This window comes from Lissotriton vulgaris, chromosome 4_1 (assembly GCF_964263255.1).
Source record: "Lissotriton vulgaris chromosome 4_1, aLisVul1.2, whole genome shotgun sequence".
Classification (NCBI taxonomy): Eukaryota; Metazoa; Chordata; class Amphibia; order Caudata; family Salamandridae; genus Lissotriton; species Lissotriton vulgaris.
In genome coordinates, this window is record NC_141691.1 from 1,103,911,951 (window position 1) to 1,103,936,171 (window position 24,221).

Genomic DNA, 24,221 nt, shown 5'->3' on the forward strand with positions numbered 1-24,221 from the left:
TATTTCTGGACAAAAGAGAGCAGGAACTCCAGGATGTGATTAAAGAGATGGTGAGGGGTATGGACCCTGGGCTAGATGGCCCTCCCATGGAATTTCATGCAATGTATGCCTCAGATCTCATTCCTAGATTAGTGACTCTGTTTAAGGACACTTTGCATGGGGATTGCTACGTTCCTCATTGCATGAGGCCACAATCGTCCTTGTCTAAGAGAGACAAAGACCCACTTCTCTTGGACTCGTATCACCCCCCCTTTCGATGCTTAACGCTGACTATAAGATTCTGAATATGATTGTTGCAAAGTAGTTTTTTGTCATGTATGTGCCCTCTTGTCCAACCTGACCAAAGTGGCTTTATCCTTACTTGCAGCACCATACCTAAGATCCATCAGTTGCTTCTCACCCTGGATCAGCCGGAGCATCTCCCATGGACACCCTAGTCATGTCCATTGATATCAGAAAAGAATATGACTTGCTCTGGTGAGAGTTCTTCTATGTCACCTTACTTAGCATGGGTTGCACATTGCACTTCATTAAAATACTCCTCTACATGAGCCCTCTGTCTCAGATTCGTACCGTCTTGGTGATCTTGAAGATATGTGCAGTGGAGAGGGGCAACAGAGAAGGATGCCTGGTTCCTCCCTTAATTTTTGCCCTGGCTCTGGACCCATTTGCTAGGAGAATAGGGCAGGGGGTCCTCTATTGGGGCTCATCCCTTTCTGCCGATTGCCTCTATTTTTCTTTCTATGCAGATGACATGCTCCTGTACATGAGTGGTGAGGATTCAGACCTGGGAGGGGAAGTGACTGCACTGACAGAGTATGCTTGCTACTAGGAGTTAGAGGGGAACTGGAGTAAATCCTGTGTTTAGCCTCTCCGAGAAGGTCACATAGAAAGCCGGCCCATACCTCCTGCCCCGAGTGTAGGCAACCATTTGCTATTGTGGGGTGGGCATATATCGTACAGTTGATCTTCTCCATGGGGCCAATTTGCGCTGTGCTATAGCTGCCTTGAGATGTTCGGTGGCTTTTTGGACCTCCCTTCCCCTATCAGTGAGTAGCAGAGTAGCAAATTGTAGTATTTCCTTGCCTTCTCTACATCTTTGTGGCCCTCCCAATAGAGATTCATGGAATTTCTTCAGAGAATTTGACAATATCATGCCTATATTGTATTGGGGATGCCACGTGGAGCAGAAGACACTGCGCTTGCCAGTGGAGGAGGATAGACTGACAGCTCCAGATTCAGAACTTTACTACTAAGCGGCACCGCTGTAGTGGGTTAACCAATGAGGTGTACCCTGTGGGATGAAGTGGGATGTTGTGTGCGTGGCCTACCATCCAAGGATCTCTTAACCAGCAACTTACTGCAACCTAGACTAATATCCCAGTTCCGCAATATGCATATACTAATTAGATTTGTTTGGGCTGGGGCACTACAACAAACACGCACTAAATTGCCCTACTACTCCGAACTGCCATTATGGTTACCCAACGCTTGGGCCGGTTGGTCGGGACTTCTCAACTGGATGAAATTGAAGATCACTATCTTGGGCAATATATTTGTGGGTGTTGAGTTGTGTCCCTTCATAGACTTACAAAAGACATATAACCTCCCAGTTTTTTACTTCATGGATCTCTACTGCACAGGAGCGAGTGGTGTGGTCACTGCACTGCTGAACCGCCAGAGCACGGCTGCCTACATTACATCTTTCTAATAACAGTCAGACGAAAGCGCTCACCTTGCTCTACAAAGCACCATTGAAGGGAGACAGCACTGGGAAGAAACCTTGTGGATGCCACTGATTGACCAAATTTGGAGGCGGGTGCTGGAATACACCCCAAAGTATAAATGAATGCCTGCTTCAAGCTCATTCAGTTCTATTAACTTCATAGGGCATACCTCACTCGTCGGCACCAACGTCAGCGGATCCTCGTTATCTCTAGGGTGATCCAGACTTTTTTCACATGGTCTGGTCTTGCCCATAGTTGACGCCGTATTGGTCCACAGCTCTCCGGGTTGCTTACTGTGCCACTGAACAGAACTTTGAGCTCACTCCTCAACTGTGTTTAATGGGCCTCCATGCCAATAATGTGGGCAGTAAGGTGACAGACAGCTTCATGGACTTGGCACTCATTCTTGCTCACAGACAACTGGCAATGAGTTGAAGATCGCCGTAAGGTCCTGTCACATATATGTGGGGATTGGAGTTGGTGAAATGGGCGGACTGTGAAAGGGAGGCGAGATGAAGGGAAGAGAGCAGATCCCAATCTTGCCCGAATGTGGGATGCTATACTGGTGTCTTGCCCCATACTGTGCCTAGATGGGTGGATTGTAGAGCAGGAACCACTGTATGGGAGCTCTTCCCCTTCCCCTGACTTCCGAGGAACAGTTTCAGCCCTACAGACCAGCCCTTAAACAGTTTGGACTGTGATGGCCTGATAGGATGTGGGTATCTGGCCAAGGTTAAATGCATAGACGAATACAAGCAGTGGTTGCAGGAGAACCAGGGGCAGTACAGGTAGTTTACTCATGTGACTGGGCCTCAAGTACATTTGCTCAGTTGCTGCCCTTTACCAGATGCATGATTGCTTGTCAAATGTTATACTGTGTGTCCAGCTACCTTGATGCATAACAATGCTCCTGAGAATTCTCTTTGCCTTTTCTTGGTTTATGATGGTTTGATTAAATGCAAATAATATTAAAACAATTAAGGGCCTTGGAAAAAGGTTTATGTTGCCAGGTCAAAATAGCAGTTAAAAACTGCACACACAGGCTGCATTGGCATGCCTGAGACATGTTTAAAGGGCTACTTAGGTGGTTTGCATAAACAGTCCCGAAGGCCCATTAGTAGCATTTCATTTACAGGCCCTAGGCATATGAAGTGCTACTCTATCAGGGACTTACAAGTAAATTAAATATGCCAATTGGAGATGAACCTTAGTTATCATGTTTTAAGGAGTGAGCATGTGCACGTTAGCACTGGTTAGCAGTGGCAAAGTGCAAAAAGTCCTATGGCCAGTAAAAGCAAGATCAACAAAAAAGGAGGAACGCAAAAGATTTGGCGGAAGACCACCCCTAAGGCTAACAGGTCTAACACATGTCTGCTGGACTAGTCTGCTTTAAAAGCCTGGGTGATGAAAAGCTGCAAAGTACCTGGGCCACAGCAAGAAGCTCACCAAGTAAACCTGAACAAGAATAACTAAGTTAGGCAGAGCCATACACGAGGAACTGTACCAAAGTAAGGTTTCGTTTCAAATCCTGTCAAATCTTTGAATATCAAGTGAGGAACCAAATTGAAATGCCTCTTCAAACTAGTATTGCGCCATTAATTCCAGCAAGTCCTTGCCCACTTAACGTTTTACCATAGTTCTGCTGACCACTCAAATTCATTAACCCATGACTTTCCTCCTTTTGAACTAGGAGCGTTCGCTCCACTCCCATCCGCCATAACCTTAGCCTCAAGAGACATCATCCACTAGAAATGCTGCAGTATCTCATCTTTCCATTTGAATGTCAATCTATTGAAGTCAGATATTTGGCCACTTTGGGCTGGAGCTACAGCCAACTGAAATATAAAAGTTACTCCACCTGTCTACTAAAGGCTTCTATCCAGAGACTATGCTATATTTGGGGGGGTTCTCCCATGCTCCATTAATCAACCTTGTTCCATTCGTTTTGGACATTTTCCCTTTGTAACTGTTCAACCTTTAAATCAGTCGGCTTTTTTCCTTATTTTTGATTAAGTTTTGTTTTTAAGTAAGTGTAGTATGAACCAAAAAACTATTTATTTCTTAACAGATTAGTTGTTTGGCTGTGCAGTTACACATTTTCCACAATGATGGTCTTGCAATACTGACCAAAGATGAAGCAAGAAAATCTAAGAAAAAACTGTCCACCTCCATGCAGTGGACTATCAGGCCTTCCAAGCAAGTCCAATTTCTCAGAATATGTGTTTTATGTTTTTGTGGAATTGTAATTTCCAATGCTAATGCCATGAAAAGGATTACCTCTGTCTTTTCAAAGTATCCATTTCACCTTTCCATCCGCTTAGTATTTTCTATGGTGATTGTCAGAAGGTCAATCAACAAGTCAGATGATCTGTCACTTTCAGACAGGAGTTTAGCTTGGTCATTGGTAACATTGGGGAAGGGGGGCTTCATATATCCCAACAATCGCGCTGGCATATTGTGGTAAAATACACTATCTTAAAAAGCAGGGCATGAGGGGGCTTGAGGGCAGTAAGAATGGAGAGCAGTGTTGATCGTTAAGGTTACTAAAAACAAATTTTATTGTTAAATAACGAACTGTTTTAGGAAATTCAAAGCAGAGAGGAGAGAAAGAGAGACTGTAAGTGTATATTTTTGTTTGTCTGTGTGTGGTTGTACAAATCCTAGGTGAAATCCAACAGAAACCTCACCATACCCAACTGACAGCACCTGTACCCAACTATTTACTAGACAACACATTTACTAGGGGGGGTGTAATACTCAAAGCACTCCCCTTAAAGCGACACCCCTGCCTTCATATATGTATTTCCATTTTCCGCATATCTAATCAAAGGCTTTACCTTTACATACTCAATCCCATTAGGTAGCAGAAGAATTGATAATTTTCAACATTTTGCCAGATTTGGGTCATTTAGGAATGCCAAAGACTGCTATTTACTACCAAAGAGCAGTAAATGCAGACATATTGAAACCTGCATTACACGTTGGTCTATCAGTGTACAGTGTCCTCGCCCTCTGGTCTGAAGGCACAATGGCTTCACAATTTGCTCGATTAATGCATAAAGCGTACAACTCCTCGTCCCTTGTGCCATCCTACCGGTGGTGTAATTTAGGTCTGGAACCGTAATTTAAGTTAGTACCTGCTTCTACTCTTTCCTACTCCACTCATCCAAAAAAAGGAGACCAGTTCAGGAGTGGGGTGTCCCTGAAAAGGATTCGGGAAGGATAGAGAAACATTTGATAAAGTGAATCAACCAGAGAAAAAAATCAGGCCATCCAAGCAGCAAATAGTCAAGAATAAAGTGCAAAGTGCTTGACAAAGTTCAAAATAAATTAAGTAAATACTGCTTTATCAGTGGTACATAATGGAAAGCTGGAACTACTAATCACAGTTTATATTTCATGTGTATGTCTCTCTCCTGATCTGCTCTTTCAAAGTACCAGAACAGGGAGTCCATGGATCTGACATCCAAGAGAGAGAGAACATGCTGGTGAAAGAGAACAGCAGGGGTCAACTGTAATCCTCTCAAGTAGTCAATAGTTAGTCAAGGAATCACTTCAGTACTGGACAAGGAAGTGCACAATGCTCACCGCGAAGCAGCGCTTCCAAGAAGCCAAGTTAATCCGTGCATTTATATAAACATGACATTCATATAGATATTACAGAAGACAGGCTCCAGCGCTTTATTACCTCCGAGAATCTCTGGATATCCTGCGTTAGCGTCCCCACCCGCTTCCATTTGAAATGTTTGAGGAATTTGACAATGGCGGGATTCACGGCGTTATCAGATGGGACAGTTCGGAAGAAGTAAGGGTATTTCTTCTTGTCTGCTAGGACCGGCGTCGTTGCTGCGAATGAAAGCTGTAAATAAAGATGAGAAAAAAGATATGAGAATTGTGAGAACAAAAATAATCTAAGATTCTATCCAAGCAGAAGTCTTATATAGCAGACAACGAAGGTAATCTAGATATGTCACAAATGCTGTAACTTCAAATGTGTTTGAATAAGATAATTGTTCTTGTTCCCAAAGGAAGCATTGCATTGAAATATTGAAAGGAGGAAAGCTACAACTCTACAGCTGTCATGGCATGCAAACTAGCAGCACGTCCCTGGTGCCGTGAATAACCCTCGCATGTGCCCATTCAGTGGGTCACCAATACATACTTACTTGTCGATCTCCATTCTGCATACATTTTCTGTCACTACCAGGAAATAATGTCAGCCAACAATAGCAGTTCTTAGTAGTGGTCATTGTTGGCCGCAGATTTATTAATATCAATACGATTATTAATAACAATATTAATAACATACTGGTTGTGCAATATTCATTTGCGAACTCTAGTCATCCATCATGCACATCACATTACAGATTATGACACCTTCATCTGGTACAGGTGTCCGTCTTTTGTGCACTCCTCAGTTCGTAAATGGCACTTGTGCACAACCAGTTCTTAGTCAGTTTATTGGTGTTCCAGTGGTTGGTTGGCCACACCCTTCTGGGTGTCATGGAGGGGAGCTTCTCTGCCTGGAGTTAGGTCCCCAGCTCGCTACCATTTGCGCCCTGCCGTCCGGCCGGGTCTGGGCCGCGAGTGCCGTCTCCATCTGTTCCTCCCCTCCTTTGTGCGGCCACGTCACCCTGCCGTGCGGCATTCAAAAGTGAGTGGCCCTCCTCCTACACACCGCCCACCGGTGTGTTTGGTTATCCAACCATTGTAGGATTTCCGCCAAACTCCTTCCCCAATTTCCAGCACTGCGACTCTGCTGTTCCTCAGGTGTGGGTGGGTGGGCTTCAAAACGATGTCGTTGTCGCGCCGCTCTCCCAGCTCCTTGAAGAAGTTGTGCTTCTGCTGGAGAGCGGCGGTGCTTAAATCCTCATGAGCCCCTGGGGGGTCTCAGGTGAACCCCCTCTGATTGGGGGGTTCAAAGGTAGCAAGGTTGACCATTGGTCGCCCTCTGTGGGTGCCCGGGTCACGGGGTCACTTCCTGTCGGGGTGGCTGGTGCGCACCCCGTTTCCGCTGGTTCTCTGCCGCTTCGGGGCGCCCGGAACCAGTTCTCCTCCACTGCTGGCACCGCGTGGGTTATGGCGCCGGCCCTCGAGCCTCCCCCCCCCTACGGGAGGGTGCGGCGGCCTCTGCAATAACCCTCGCATGTGCCCATTCAGTGGGTCACCAATACATACTTACTTGTCGATCTCCATTCTGCATACATTTTCTGTCACTACCAGGAAATAATGTCAGCCAACAATAGCAGTTCTTAGTAGTGGTCATTGTTGGCCGCAGATTTATTAATATCAATACGATTATTAATAACAATATTAATAACATACTGGTTGTGCAATATTCATTTGCGAACTCTAGTCATCCATCATGCACATCACATTACAGATTATGACACCTTCATCTGGTACAGGTGTCCGTCTTTTGTGCACTCCTCAGTTCGTAAATGGCACTTGTGCACAACCAGTTCTTAGTCAGTTTATTGGTGTTCCAGTGGTTGGTTGGCCACACCCTTCTGGGTGTCATGGAGGGGAGCTTCTCTGCCTGGAGTTAGGTCCCCAGCTCGCTACCATTTGCGCCCTGCCGTCCGGCCGGGTCTGGGCCGCGAGTGCCGTCTCCATCTGTTCCTCCCCTCCTTTGTGCGGCCACGTCACCCTGCCGTGCGGCATTCAAAAGTGAGTGGCCCTCCTCCTACACACCGACCACCGGTGTGTTTGGTTATCCAACCATTGTAGGATTTCCGCCACGCCGCAGGGAGGCTCACGTCTTTCTGCGGCTCCCCCCCTTGCTCATGGTTCGTGGCTACCTACCTCCCCCTTTTTTTTTTTTTTAAAGACAACCCGCGAGCGCCTTTGCACCCCACAAGTTATCCCAGAACACCTCCATTCCTTTGTCGGACAGATGCACCCCATCTTGTCCATAAAGCTCTGGGCGGCCTGGGTGGATGAGGCCGTGCCGGATTGATTCCAGGCCATTGGTAGAGCAAAACTTGTGCATGGCGATGTTTAACTTGCGCCTCGCATTATCTACCGCCTTGTTGGAGTCAGCGCCCCTCCAGTGCCTCCTGCTGATCATCTCTGACCAGACCACTGTCGTGGGACCCAGCCATGCCGCCGCTTTGGTGAGGTCCTTTTGAATGGCCTGACCCACCGCCTTGCGGCCCAAACGTGTTAGGTCGTTCCCCCCGAGATGTATGATCAGCACATCGGGCAGCCACGCTGAGTCTGCCATAAGGCCGTCCAGTGTCGGCAGTAACTGCTCCCATCTCATGCCGGGCCGTCCTATCCAGCGGATGTATGTCGCCTTGGGTCTGCTTTCTTTGTGCCCCGCTCGCCGCCACCAGGACTCCATTCTGGACACGAATGAATGTCCCACCACCCATACCAGCCGCGGGCGTCCCCCTGTCAAGAGAAAATTGTTCCGTTTAGGTGGCTTGCTGCGCACCGGGCGTGGTCGAGGGAGGGCAATCACCCTGCCGTGCGGCATCCCAAGGCGGCTGCTTCCCCCCCCCCCCACCTCCCCTCTGTTCCTTTTCTTGTCTCCCCTTTTTTTAATTTTTTTTTTTATATGAGATGCGGGCGTATGTACGACTTGTAGGCCCTAGAACGCCATCTGCCCACGGCCTGTATCCTGTCCTCCGGCATGCCATGCTGCGATGCCGAGGTCGCTGCGCCGATCCTGAAGGAATGAGGAGCAAATGCTGCTGCCTGGAAACCGGCCTTACCAAGGCCCTGGCGCATTACAGCCGTGAATTGGAACCTGCTCAGGTTCCTTCCATCTCGATGTATGAAGAGGGGGCCCTCGCCCGCCGGGCGGGCCGTCATGTACTTAAACAGCTAGCACACCGCGCAGAGCCCAGCCTCTGTGATGCAATGTAGGCGTATCGCCGTCCCCTTTCGTGTCTTGTCTGTTTTGGACTGCCTCAGCGTGAGCTCCACTGCCCTCACCATCGGCTTGATGTCCCTAGCTTGCAGGCAACGTTGTGCCGGGCCTGATTTATTGGGGGCCACCATCTCACTTACACGGAATGCCCCAAAGAACGCCGTGGTGAAGGCTGCTCTGAACAGTAGCAGCTCGTATTTGTCTGAAATGATGCTGGGTAAGGTACTCAGTAGCCGCCCCAGCTTGTCGAAGTCAATAGGGCGCCTGCCGTCCTTCTTGGTCCCCTCGACCCTCCGCCAGCCTTTCAAGGCTGTTTTTAGGTAAGCCGAGGCCGTGGGGTCCTCACCCGTGTAGAGCCTGGCAAAGTGAGCAATGGCGGACAGGTGCGCCTGGGCCCAAGATCTCTTTTTCTTGGTGTCGAATGCCCACTGCACGAATTTCTCGACGGCTGTGCGTGCCTCGGCTTTGTCCTCCAACGACTTTATGCCCCCAATTCTCATTACTGTGCCTGCATATCTCCTGTATCTTTTGTGCGCCTCAGAGGTGAGCGAGTGCCCAATTAGTCTAGAGAGGTCAACCCCCCCAGGTCCCACAGGTATGGTGGAAAGGGGGTCATCTCCCTGTCCGCACCGGGTACCAATTGTCTGAACCGCTTCATTTGGGACCGGGATAAGGCATCTGCAGCTGTGTTCTCTGTCCCTGGCACGTGTCGAGCCTTCAGCTCCAGGTTCCCCTCCAGCTGCAATTTAATCAACTGCCGCATTAGCCTCAACATGTCAGGGCATCTTGCTGCGCCTCTGTTAATGGCCTGCACTACCCCCTTATTATCAGACCATAAGTTGAGTTTCAGGTTCTTTATCTCTTCTTTCCAGATGGTCAGGGCCACTATTATTGGGAATAACTCGAGGAAAGTGATATTTTTTGTGAGCCCCTGCGCATGCCACCTGTCTGGCCACTGGCTGGCACACCATCTGTTTCCCAGGACCGCCCCAAAACCTAGGCTCCCAGCCGCGTCTGTGTAGAGGGATAACTGCTCGGCGGTCACCCAACCGGTCCTCCAGATCAGAACACCATTGAACTCCTGCAGGAACTCATCCCATACTTGCAGATCCTGTCTAACACCCGTACTCAGCCGAATGTGGTGGTGTTTATGGGTAACGCCAGCTGTCAGCGCGGTTAGGCGCCTGGAGAAGACCCTCGCGGGCGGGATGACCCTAGCCGCGAAATTCAGTCTACCTATCACTCCTTGGATATCCCTAAGGGTGGCCTTGTTCCGACCCTGTAGTTTTTTAATTTCTTCCCTGAATTCCTGCACTTTGTCTGGGGGCAGCCTGGCGGTCCCTGCTATGGAGTCCAGCTCTATGCCCAGGAACGTAAGTTTTGTGGTTGGGCCTGTCGTTTTCTCTTTTGCTAGGGGGACCCCCAGTGACTTTGTCAGGGCTTCAAAAGCTGCCAGTGTACTAGCACACATTGCGGATCCTGCTGGGCCGGTGAAAAGGAAGTCGTCCAGGTAGTGCAGTTTTCCGCCTTCCTGGTGTATGTCATGGAGGGCCCACTCCAAGAAAGTGGCAAATTGTTCAAAATAGGCGCAGGATATGGCACAGCCCATGGGCATGGCCTTGTCGAAATATATGTCTCCCTCCCATTGGAAACCCAGTAGATGGAAACTGTCCGGGTGAACTGGCAATAGGCGAAAGGCTGATTCAATATCCGCCTTGGCCATGAGGGCTCCCTTTCCTGCTGCCTTGACTAATGCGATCGCATCGTCCACTGATGCGTAACCAACTGAGCACGCTTCTGGGTCGATTCCGTCATTCACGGACGATCCTCGGGGTATGACAAGTGGTGTATTAGTCTAAAGTGACCCTTCTCTTTTTTGGGGACAACCCCCAATGGGGAGATGACTATACCCGCGTGCAGTTCCTTGGGAAGGGGGCCCTCGATTCTACCCAAGCTCTTCTCCTTCTCTATTTTCGTGCTTACCACCTTGGGGTGTTGCCTTGCTGACTGTAAGTTGTTTGCTCCTTCCAGCGGTAATGGGCCGTGGAATGGGATAATGAAACCTTCTTCAAAGCCTTCCACCAGGACTCTGGCGTCCCCCTTGTTTGGGTACTTGTTTGCTAATCTGCGCAGCTGTTGCGTATCAATGGGGGACCTAGCCAGCTGGCAATGTCGAATGTCTACTAGAGCCCCGCCCCTAATAGCCTCGGGGCTAGTGCTTCTTGTGTTTCTCTTTCTTTTCACCTTTCGCTTCGCGTTAGGAGCCTTTGCATGCCACCGCGGCGTGTCTACCCCCACAGCTCGAGCATGCGTGCTGGAATTTGCACGAGGAGCCCCATGAACAGTCCCCCGCATCGTATCTCCAGCATATTGCCCTGGTTGTGGGCGGGGAGTTGGATCTCCCTGATGAATGCTTTTGGTAGGATTTGTTCTTCCCCTTGTGGGAAGAGCTCCGAAAGGACTGGTCATATTTGCCCGTCCAGGCTTTCACTTCTTTGGCCGCGAGCATCTTATGAATAAAACCTGATACGTCTTCCTCGTTCCACTCCATCTCTGGGTGTCTCTGCATTTTTAATCTAAACCCTTTATCGTATTCCAGCCAGGCGTCCCCCGGGAATTGCCTCTGTGCTAAGTGTATATTGGCTTCGTATAACCACAGATCAGCTGCGCAATGGGGGAACCTCTCTACTATGATACATGCCATAATTCTGAATGCATCTAACCAATTCTCAAAATTGCGCTCCTTTCTGGCCCCGCGCCTTTCTCTTTTGTCATCCTCTTTCCTGTCACACGTGGTCAGGTCGAGGCCCTCTAGCTGTATTTCCAACAGTGAAAATATATCAATAAACTCCTTGCGCCATATCCTCTCCTTCACTGCCAGAGGAATAAGGCATGCTAGCCCAGTGGCTTTCGTCGTCAAGGAGGCCGGTCCGGGAGATGGCCTGACATAGAGGTCAGTGCCTAGCCCGCCTAACCCAGGGCTCCCGGACGAAGTAGTGTACCCCCAACCGGGTAGAGGAGAGACATGTTCACCCTGCGCGGACAGGCCCACCTGCTCCTGAACCCTTGTCTGCCGTGCCCACCCCGGGTCAACCATATGCCATGACATCCCACCTGCCTCCTCCGCGCACTGTTCCCTAGGCCCTGTGGCCCCCTGCCCTGTGCCATTAAGCCAGGCTGGCGCCAGCGATTTCAAGCATTCTTTTACAATGGTACTAATATGCTCACCATTAACTGCTCTGCCGGTCGTCTCGCCCTGCTTGGCGTCGTCCAGCCTCGGCGGAGGGGGCTTCTGGCGCACCTTCTTTGGGGGGTTTCTTTTAGACGTCTTCTTCCGGGGTGTGGTCTTGAGCTTCTTGGGCACTGAGGGGCCCGCTTCCTCCTCCGCCTGTCCTTCCGGCCTATTCTCCTTCCCTTTGGCCAAGTGAGGTTGGAGCCAGTCGTCGCCGTGTACCGCCGATATTTCGCGGATCCTCTTCAAGACCTCCGCCATTTCTTCTGGCTGATCGTCCGCCATGTTGCCTACTCCCCCTTGTGGCTGCGTCAGGCCGTTTGCGGTGGCACCGCGTGATGCGTGTGCCTTCGGTGGGCTCTGAGCACGATGTAACCCTTTCACCGGTCTGCACCGCCTGATGCGTGAGGTTGGAAGGGGGGAGACCGGGCGGGCGTGTCCGCGGCGCTCGGCGCGCTCTCCCACGTGGTTGGCGGGGAGGTGTGGCTTGCTCTGGCTGTTAGGGGGTTTTCTAGCGGGCTGACTTCTGCGCCGCTGGTACGTGTCAGGGAGCCCTGGCCTGGTTTCTGCGGGCTGCATTCTGCGCCGCTGGCCCGAGCGAAGAACTCCGGGCCGTTGCGGGCAAGCGGGGGCAAAATTGCGCCGCTTACCGCTGTGAAGCTTGGCTGGGACGCCGCGCTCGTGTCTCGTCTCTGCTGCTACCGTGTTGGGGTCCCTCGGAGACTGGAGCGGCGCGCTATTCTGCGGCGCCGTCCCGGGAGAATACCGACGACCGGGATGGTGGGGACGGGCCTGTCTTCCTTCTGCTTCGGCTGTCCTTCTTCGCCTCTTTGCCGCCGTCGATCCTGCTTCAAAACGATGTCGTTGTTGCGCCGCTCTCCCAGCTCCTTGAAGACGTTGTGCTTCTGCTGGAGAGCGGCGGTGCTTAAATCCTCATGAGCCCCTGGGGGGTCTCAGGTGAACCCCCTCTGATTGGGGGGTTCAAAGGTAGCAAGGTTGACCATTGGTCGCCCTCTGTGGGTGCCCGGGTCACGGGGTCACTTCCTGTCGGGGTGGCTGGTGCGCACCCCGTTTCCGCTGGTTCTCGGCCGCTTCGGGGCGCCCGGAACCAGTTCTCCCCCACTGCTGGCACCGCGTGGGTTATGGCGCCGGCCCTCGAGCCTCCCCCCCCCTACGGGAGGGTGCGGCGGCCTCTGCAATATCAGATGGTTAAAACCTGATGTGCTCAAGAAGGCATTGTAACTCTGGTTAGTAAGGAAACGAGTGTTTTGAAGAATTTCGATAGTTATCCAGGATGCCTCTACAGATCCATCATGACATTGAAGCAAATGGTAAGCAGATGCTTTGACTCATTCTTTGGAACGTGCTTGAGAATAATAAAAAAAAGTGTAAAATGGAAAAAGACAGTATTTCCTTGAAATATACAAGGCAGAGCATACACATCCATGCTAAATAAAAGCAGTTTAGGTTCACCTTTACTTTTGTAATTGGCTCCCCGCGCATTCACAAGGCCCCAGGACCCCATCCCCAGGGGGCCAAATCGCGTGGATTCTTTCCCCGAGCTTTAAAGAGAGCGCGGAGACCTCATCACTGTGGCAGATATTTTTAAATCAGCTTTTATAGTTAGGTGAAAATGTCAGTTAAAATGTAAGGTTTTAAAGAATAAAATTAGTGGCGGCCGACACTGATTTAGAGTGGTAGGGGTGTTGGAGGGGGCAGGGGTGGGGGGGGGGGGCGACGCAGGGGGAGCATGTGGTTAATAATTTAAAAGAAGTAAGAACTTACCTAGTGCTGCCGGCTGACTTGTGCTCTCGGCTTCCACTTCCTGATCCCAGCAGTCCCTTGGCCAGCACCACTGACTCCCCATTCAATTCCTGTGCTGCTCTCAAGCACGAGAGTAGAGTGGGGATTGACCTGTGTTGGCTGGAGCAACGTTCGCTCAGGCACAGGGAGTCTGTGCTGTATCTTCAACCTGGCTGTGCAATACAGCTGGGTTAGAGAAAGCTAAGCATGCATGTTAGTTCGGCCAGCCTTAGATACCGGTCAAACTAACAAGCGTACTTAAAAGTGCACATCTGCCACTCCTCGTCCCACCTCCAATGGCCTGACCCTGACCCTTCTTGCACACGCTGGCTCAGCCAGCAGCTGAAAAAACAATATTAATACATTTTTTATTTTTCAGCTGCTGGTCATGCGCCAGTGGATTGACGCTCCTTCTCCATTGAGGTAGAACTGCCCATGAACAAAACCACTGAAATTCACTAGTTAATGTCATCTCAAGTAACTATATCTCGTGTGCCCTAAATTAACTATACACCCTCGCCATTCACTGCTAATTACCTCACATATAACATCACTTATGACATGCTCTATGACATCATTGATAGCATTACTGCAGCATCTGAAATGACATCATGACAACAATGTGCGCTGTGGGGTTGCAAGTTATAGTTACATTACAGCACGAGTTATAGCTACTTGCGATAACTAGAACTGGTGAATTTCAGTGGATTTGTTAATTTCAAAACGGTTTGTTTCAACTGACATTTTCACTTTTTTCAGTGAATTTCTAAGGCTATTTGAACTGTAGAGTAACATATATTAAAATTCCTAACTATAACATAACTTTCACCTTACCCCCCAAGAAAAAATACATACATACGTATTTATATTTATATATACACATATACATATATATATATATATATATATATATATATATATATATATATATATATATATATATATATATATATATATATATATATATATAATATAGAGAGAGAGAGAGAGAGAGAGAGAGAGAAACAGAAACAGAAACAGAGAGAGAGAAACATTTTAAAGGCGGTGGCTCTCTAGTGATTATGGTTAAATCAGTTTCTATTGAAAAGCTTTTTTTGTTTTCCCTATTCCTTTGGTATTGTTAAGAGAATCTGCACTAAACCTTTCCAAAAACAATTCAGCCAATTTGGTGTTGGCATGGCAAGTTAAGTGTAGATTTGTTCCGGGTGGGCGAGGGAAGGGACAAAAGAACAGAGACTCAAAAAGTGACATTTTCCATTTGAAAGCCAATAGGAATTATTGGTCTCAGGACCGGAAAAACACAAACAGAATGCACTGCTGATAAGCTCACAATAGTTAAATCAAAAGATAAAAATGCTTAAAACCACACTGTTAATAAATAACAAATACTCAAACCAATAAATAACACTATATCACAGTCATCTCATTGAATCAGTTAATAGTAGTGTAATATTTAATCAGACCTGTAAGCAAATTTATAAAACTGGGAATTTGATCTGTTGCATCGAGTGTGATGTCATGAACATTGCAATTGGTGTTCAATTTCTGATTTGCATGGCAATTTTGTAACTCCATCAGCTGATAATTCATCTGCCACTCGAGTAAGTAAAATCATCCTCATTTATATTACTCTATATATAGCGACACCCTAACACACAAATTGCTTGCATTTAGCGCCTGCTGCCATGTCTTCCCCTCTGTGCTGGGTCACAGTATATGCATGATCATAACTCTCAATGCTATTTTAACAGTATTTTACTACACCCGAATGCCCATTTGGCATATTGCAACTGCATTATTTTAGGAATGTAGATAATCCCCTAGGTATGGCTTCCAGTCTGCATCTAATTGCTTTTTCAAAATACAGGTTCTTTGCAGAGTAGTGCTTAATTTGAGCCAGGGCTTTCTGTGCTTAGCACGGGCACTTAATTGGTTTCCGGAGCTCGGCACGGGCACCTAATTTGTCAACACCATACTTAAAACAGTCCACCACATGATGGCGCTGCTCATCTAATTTAGAAATACAATATACATTAAAATGGCTAATACTTGGCTCCCCAGCCATTCCTTTAGCTTTGGGGACCTGGAATAATCGAACTGTCGCATTTACATGCAAGAGAGATGGTTTGTAGTTGTTTTGGCAGCAATGACTAGGGCAATGGGTGGTGCAAACTGCAGTGTCCTCCTGGTCAGAGCCCTGGCACTTAAAATTTTACAAATTAAGCACTGGTGCCGACAAGTATACAAATGTATCACTAGCGTTTATGGACAGTCATGTTCATGCTGCCCTATGGTAGAAATTATCCTTTGATTCACATTGACTGCCCTGTTTTACTTTTTGTCAATGTGCCATGCCTCTTGCTTAGTATCACTGGTTCAGTGTCAGGTTAAAAAACAACCGTTCACCTAAAATCATACGAATTAAAACAGTTCATCATAAAAAAAGATTTACATTGCAATCAGAAGACACAAACTTCATGGTTAACCAATCATAGAAGACATACAGCCTAATGGCTCCTAGCATATAAACAGCGGTGCAATGTAAAAGCAACGGATTCGGTAGTGACAATAGATAAGTAAAACCTGCTCTTGTAAAATGGATATTAGCTTGTTTCAAGAAAAGTAAAAGATAGTATATTCTCAAAACCATAACATTTACAAAAAACATAAATACGAAGTACTCTGAGCAGAGCAACGGTCACAGGGACAAGCTGGCAAATTCTTAAAATAGGGGTCCTGGGCGGAAAAGGCCACCAGAAAATGAACCGTGCCTAATGTGAGCCTGACCAACAAATACCTATGGTACTGAATCCCTACCCATGTTTTTTGTATGGTGCCGCGCCAAGGTCAGCTAGAATCTCTGCATATTCTTGGAAACTACGCTGGGAAGCCTCTCTCTGCAGTCTTAGATCCCTACAATAAGCTAAAAGGTTGCTCTTCAGTGTAGCAGCAAAGCTAGCTTTAAGACCAGCAGGGGGCTGAAGAGGTCACCAAGCCCCAGGCTGTGAGAGGTGTGATGGATATACTTTATCCAAAGAATCTCCAAGCGGTGGGCCAAATTCAGGCAATCAGTAAGGATGGCCCTATTCAAAACATTCTGTTCCCTTGTCCAAATTCGGTAATAAAGGTTGAATTTTTGTAAAACCAGCAATGTAGCCCAGCCGCACTTCTAAATGGCAAATAAAATATCTTGTACTGGTGAGAACAGACAATAATTTTTTGAGGAACCTATTCTCGACAGTTTCCAGACCACACGGGTCACTGGTGCCCCCGCCTCCCTCCCCTTAAGATGCAACAACACTTGGCTCTGTAAATAGCTGTGAGTTCTCTAACTGGCTTCTGTCACAATATAAACTGGAGATGCCCTCGATCGTTTTAGAGAAAGCTGCCACCCTGCTTGTCTTTCGAGGTCTCATGAGAGAAGTTTATTAAAGGAGGACACCTAGATAGGCAAATGTCGGAACGGTGTGCATTCTTATCACTATTGACCATAAAAACAGGGTTCTCCTGCTTCTTCGCTCCAATAGACCATGACAAGAGTTTTTGACTGATTAACCATCAAATCAATGCTCATCATATAATTACAGAAGCAATAGTATTATTGATAAATATAGATATTAATACTCACGCTGCACCATTAGGGCATTACCCTTTGATCTATAGTGACTACTTGGTCAAGCTCCTAACCAAAGAGTCAAGTCTGTAGTTCCTACGACCAGTTCGCAAATAGTTTAATTTCACTCTGACTTGTAATACTAACTTTTTCCAGTTGCAAATCACTAAAGGAATTCTCACCCTGACAATGGGCTAATATGGTATGTTCATTTTTCGCTAGATGATGCTCATCAGTTCACTGCATACCTATCTCCTCATTTTCTCCTCACCATTTTTTCAGACTTGCACTAAGTAAAGGCGACAAGGATCCTGAGACTTACGCAATACCATGTTCTCATTTACAATAGAGAGTTGAGTAAAATTAATTTTGTTGTAGGCTCTTAAATGCTGTAAGTTGTTCAACTGTTGTAAATAAAGGCTGCAAGTATTATCATATACCCCGCCACCCACTTTTCAGGTATTTGTCATCATCCTGATGAGGTTCAGCAATACAGAGTGTGACCAAAATGCATTGATAATATTTGGAGGAGATAATTTAATTGGTCTGAATAAAAGCCTTGTTTTTGTAGAAGAAAATGGCAATGGACTCCTTAATGTTGTAAAACGTCCTCTCAATTTAACTAACACACACTGCATTGGTGTTGGGCTCTCCTCCTGATATGAAAGCTGTTTTTCAGGTGCCTATATCTTTGGTGCCGGTTGACGGATCCTCACAGAATTTTCCCCAAAACATCGACACATATTTCAGCTTCTGCCTTGAAAGTTTCAGGGTGGCTTATAAAGCGGGGGTCAAGAAAAATGGGTGGTCCTTTAATAAGTTTTCCCCTTGTTAATTCCATTAGGAGTTTTGAATACGACTACAGTACAAACTGCTGGAGGGAATTACACCAAATGTAGCAGAAAGGTAGATGTTGTTCCACAGATTACACATGTTGTGATTTAGTGTAAATCCGTTCAGCAGTTTTAGAGAAATTAGCCAAAAACCAAATTTTTTATATACAGGGATTCAGACCCTCTGCTGATCTACCTGTAAGGGAATCGCAGATTCACGCACCAAAACAAAGTCCTTGTTGGCTGGCCTCACCTTTACAGAAAAGTTGTGGCCACGATTGTATGTGCCGAGGAATGGTCCCTAGGGCTGAAAAGCTGTTTGTATATTAAATGAAGGGATCAGGTGAGAGCTTTCCTGACCCCTTTTGTATGTTTAAAAAGAGGGTTAAGCATGTGTACTGGGATTGGAATCCCTAAAAAAAAATGTTTTGCCATTCGTGAAATCCACAGCCACTCACATACCCATACACTCTTACACCCATACAGACACTGTCGCAACCATTCACAAACTCATACAGAGACTCATACACCCCCATTTGCACCTATATAGACAGTTTTACATCCACTCACAAACCCAAACAAACACTGTCAGAGCCATTCAGATGTCCTACAATGTTACACCCATTCAGAAACCCATACAGAGACTCTCACACCCTCATTTAAATCCATACAGAAACTTTCACACCCACTCACATATCCATACAGACCTTCTCACACCCTCTCTTACACCCATGCAGACACTGTTGCACCCATTCATAAACCATACAGAGACTCACACGCCCCCTTGCGCCTATATAGACAGTTTTACACCCACTCACAAACCCATACATACACTGTTACGGCCTTTCAGATATCCTACAGACAATGTTACACCCATTCAGAAACCTATACAGAGACTCTCACACCCACACTTACATTCGTTCATAGACTTTCAGACCCCCACATATCCATACAGACCCTCTCACACCCACTCTTATACCTATGCAGACACTGTTACACCGATTCACAAACCCATACAGAGACTCTCACACCCAGACTTACATCTATATAGACACTTTCATAGCCACTCAGTTACTGATATAGAGAGTCTCCCACCTACTGATATACTCATACAGACACTGTTAAAAGCACTAAGATATATATTGAGACGCTTATGCATGTAAAATGATACCCATTTATACTCTGTTATACCCCTGTCAGATCCATTCAGAACCCTTTACTAGAAATATTAAATGTGCTGTTTTGCATTGAATGTGTGCTTTTGGTTTGCGGATCTGTGGATTCGATAAATGTTTTAAAAGAAGGATTTACAGTAAAAAAATAACTATTTGGGACATATGGTGGCTCTCTAGTCCAGCACACAAAGCTATGACCTACAATCCACATTCTAACCATTTTGAAGGATAGAACTGGAGCACACAGGAGAATGTTGGGGAAGGCTGCCGCTGAATGAGGCAGTTTTCAAAATGAAATCAGTTAAAAGAGACCCTATGAAGTAAAATTTAAAAGATCACATTTGATTGGATGCTGTAATTATGGCACTGTTTAAAACTAGGTTGTGGTATACATTTAAAATAAGAACATGTGTGATTGGCTATGTGGGATATGTTTCTAATTGCATACAGTCAACCACACCTGCTGTCTTTGGTTTAGGAGATAGTATGCTGCTGTAGAGACTGTTGTGAACTTGTGACCTACTGCTAGCAGAGAATGTTATAGTTTTGGTCACCATGGAAACACAGCTACTGGAGTAAGGGGGAATGTCAATGTGAGGAGACATTGTTCATGAAAATAATAATGAATACAGATTGTTTGGGTCTAAATCTAGGGATGTGTAGGAAGTGGTGTTTAAGTGGTAGTGTTTAGAAATAGATTTAAAAAAAGATTTCAGTTGGCCCGTGGATCCATGGATCCACCACAAGGTTACATGGAAGGGGGGAGGGGTGCACGCTGAGCACCTCTAATCAGCTTGTGGATCCGCAGATCACACCCAACACCCATACAGAATTGGGGTTTCTTTAGAGGAGCCAAACACAGACTTAAGAAATGTGACTATTCAGAAGACCTATATGATTTGTGAGAAAATGAAAGCAGTGTTTCTCTTTGTTTGTAGCCTCTGTATCCTTGAAAGCAAATGGTACCAATAATGGTTGTCTTGTATGAGATTGGTCTATAATTTTCCTGCTATGTTTTTTGTGTGTTTTCGTGAGACAAGTTTGACAGCTTGATATTGAGAAAGATTAATACACACCAAAAATCGCGTATGTGAATTAAGTTGTAGCATAAAAATAATAGTTGATAGAGAAGGAATAAGTGTGAATAAGGTGGATGAAGGTGAGCAGGATACCTGAGAAAACTAAAAGGAAATGTTGAAAGAGAGTAGAAGATGAAAATAAAGTAACGTTTACTGATCAGGTACTATGAGTTAAAGGTTGTGAAGAAAAAGAAAACACAGGTATACATCAATGTAGGGAATGAAATGCTAATGTATACAGTGATATATTGAGGTATTTTATTATGTATAAAGCTATGCAGTGACATATACACAGATATATATATATAGATTTAAATGAGCTAGTTCACACTGAAGCTTTGGCTAAGACAGCAAGGTATAGTTAAATATATTTACTTTTTAGACATAATGGTATAGCTTTGCACACAGTAACAGGGCAAAGGATATAGTGCTGCATACATTTACAGAGTTAGAAAAAATCTGATGTGTGCAGTAAGTCACTCAGAGAGATACTGATGTGTGCAATTAGATAACTAGCTAAATTGTCAATTTAAGCTGAGGTACCCAGAGAGAGATTGAAGTATACAGAATGACATGTAGAGATACAGGAAGATATAGGGAGAAATTAATGTACACAATTATATATAAAGTAACAGAGGAACAAAGTAATGGGGCTGTAATACCAGCATAACATATAGATAAGTACTAAGAGATCCTAAGTTGATGCTGTAATGCAGGGACAAGCACTATCAAGTAGATAGTATTATTTATAGAAAGATAGTTAGCAAAGGAATACTATTGGTATTTACAGGGCCAGCTATACAGTGAGACACACAAAAATAGACTAAGTGAAACAGTAATGCATGTAGTTATATACAAGTGCACACTTGAATACCTACAACAATACCTTTAGTGTATTACAACAATACACTTACTGTATCTGTAATACCTATGTATAAGAGAGGTAGATGGACAGACAGCTATATGTGTGAACTGTACAAAGCAGAGGAAAGAATAAAAGGACAGACTTTTTTGCATAAGTATTTAAAAACTGTAGAGTACAACTATACACACAACAAACAATGGGAGGAGGGTCTAAGGGCGAGTTTACCGACCAACCAGGTACATGCCCCGGAACACAATATTATCACAACAAGTAGTACCTGGGGGTCAAAAATTAGTTAGTCAAGCAGAGTGGATCACAACACCAATACTACGCAAAGAACACCAGTGAGAACGTCGTGCATGCTAGTAAATGCAGGCCAAGTCAAGGCTCAGGAGCATATGGAGAAATAGTTCCCATCAGAAGCCACACTGTACCGCCCTCTTTCTCATCATTTGGGTTCTCCTTACCCAGGAGACAAAACGGCCGGTCAGATGTTACCGTGACCGATAGATGTGGTAAGTGGGTGGTATGTTGTGTACAAAGATTAAAGTGGCTACTGAAAAAAGCAGTGTTGAGGTGGTAGGAGTGAAAAAGTGAGGGAATTAGATAAAATTAGGTGAATCGGGTGGACAAACAAAATTTATTAGTGTCTCCCAATCCCTAAGGTTAAAAAACAAGTGCAAGTGCGGGTTTTAAATAATAACCGTACTTGATAGTGGTCGACATAGCCAAGCAATAGACACGGAGATGCATTCACTAACACACTCACTTATGGATACAGTTAGACTCCCTGGGAGACATTGATGCATGCTGTTACACAAATGGAGACATTGATACACTCAGTGATTGACTCATATACTTACTTATGTAGACACTCAAAGACCCGGGGCACTTTATTAGATACACTGAGGCATTCATGCACACAGTAATGTACTCACTGACTCAGTTATACACTAACATATACATACAAGTACACTCTCTGGGACATATTGATGCATACAGTGGCACAGCCATGTACACAGTGATGCATTCATTGATACACTCACACAGTCCTTTATACACATGGTTAGATACCCTATGTATTTTGATATATACACTATGACACCCATGTATACACTAATGCACTCCCTGAGTCACTCATGCAGTCACTGATACATACACTCAGTATTGTAGACACTAGAACACACACTGACACACTCATAACACAGTGATGCTTTGAGTGATATAGTGCCACATCCACCTATACACACACACACACTCAGATACCATGAGGGAGTGATATATACAGTGAGACACTGACATATTCACTTATGCAGACAGTGAGATACTCTGTGACAAGCTGATACATACACTGACACATCTGTGGATACACTGATGCAGTAATTGACTTAGTCACATACTCTCTGATAAATACAGTGAGACATTCTGGGACACATAGCCCACTTATGCACTTAAGTTCAAGTTCAAGATACGTTTTATTTGATTTAAAAATATTAAATCATAAAAGCACAATACATTACAATAAGCAAGAATATATCAATTCATGTAGATAACAATTGACACTATATTAAAAATTACATCAGTTAAGAATTACAAAGCGAAGAACTGGAAGCTGATTTCCCTGCCCAGCCATGACATACATAAAAACCATAAACATTTAGTAGAAGTAGGGACCTTGCATAGTTTCCTGGTTCTAACCACCCCTTTCAGATATTTTGCAATGTGGTCAGCAAAAATGTCATCATCTAGAAATTGTAGCTTGATAAAAGCAGGTCGGCATAATCTTAATCCTTGCATTTAAAAAAACGGCAGAATCCGTATTTTCCTGATTAAAATATAAAACTTGCAGAATAAAATAATATGGATTGTAGACTGTGCAGATATTTCGTCGCAGGGGCACAGGCATAGGGAGCGTGACCAGTCATTTATCTGAGGGAATTTTACCAAGTTATAGAAATTGTCTAGGCGTTGGCGCATCACTAACAACCTATCATAGTTTCCGGGAGTTGATAGTAGATAAGGTTGTATCCCCGGTTGGGTCAACAGCAATTGATTAGCTCTGACTGATGTTTTCATAATATTAGAGGACAATCTAATCGTCTCCAAGAATGATCTAAATCATGCATAAAGTTTTTAACGTATGCGAGCCAGGGAATACATTGCACCCATTGCAAGTTCAAGCAGTCTTTTATCACGTCCCGTTTGAGACCAGTAGTAACACCAGTCCAAACCTTATGCCATAATAGAATCGGCTGGATTTTGATTAGGTTGGACAGGTATGACATTCCCAGTTCGGCGTGACAACTATACGTAGCTGTACTATTCGGGACAGCTAGAAGATATTTTAAAAACCTATTCTCAGCTTGCTGGCGGTACTTTACTTTTGAATGACCCCAAATATCGGCTCTATACAGAGTACTTGAAGGGCATTTCGCTTTGTAAATTGTCAGCAAATTGTTAATAGGATGCTTTCCGAACTTTCTGGCAAAGTTGATCATGGCTTCTATGGCTTTGGCAAATTTCTAGAATTGATAACCCATGAACCCCTTCTATTGAAAACAATTCCCAAGTATGAAAAGTAGTTTGTTTAAAGATGTCACGCGACTTGATGCTGGGCTTGCTACATTTCATAGTGAATGTTTTGGTAATATTTACATAAAGGTCTAAGCTTGACATGTAAGATGCAAAGCTCGACACAATTTTCTGCGAGCCGATCGGAGTGCGTCTTACAAGACTGCATCATCGGCGTATAACAGTGCACCAATTGGCTGTGTGCCTATACTAGGTAGATCTTCCCATTCCCTCAATAAAGTGTCGCCCAAACTATTTATATAGAGAGTAAAGAGGAGTGGAGCTAGCACATGCTGCTGTCTTACCCCCTTCCTGACAGGGAAGTTGTGACTAAGTTCACCAGTTCTCCAAAGCAGACCCTAGCCGGAGCAACTAGGTAAGACTGTTTTAAAAAATTGATAAGTTGCATTTCCAACCCCATCAGTGATGTCATCAGTGATGTCATT

The 24,221-nt window shown here is 45.5% G+C and overlaps 1 protein-coding gene across 1 annotated transcript in view; it reads right to left on the minus strand.

The window, feature by feature from the left end:
- The window catches only part of GABBR2 (gamma-aminobutyric acid type B receptor subunit 2), a 1,712,046-nt gene that overhangs the window by 1,234,010 nt on the left and 453,815 nt on the right, over nucleotides 1-24,221 (minus strand). Inside the window, exon 3 of the mRNA XM_086967412.1 lies at nucleotides 5,416-5,586. Coding sequence (XP_086823538.1) covers nucleotides 5,416-5,586 — 171 coding nt within the window. The remainder of the gene's footprint in view (nucleotides 1-5,415; nucleotides 5,587-24,221) is intronic.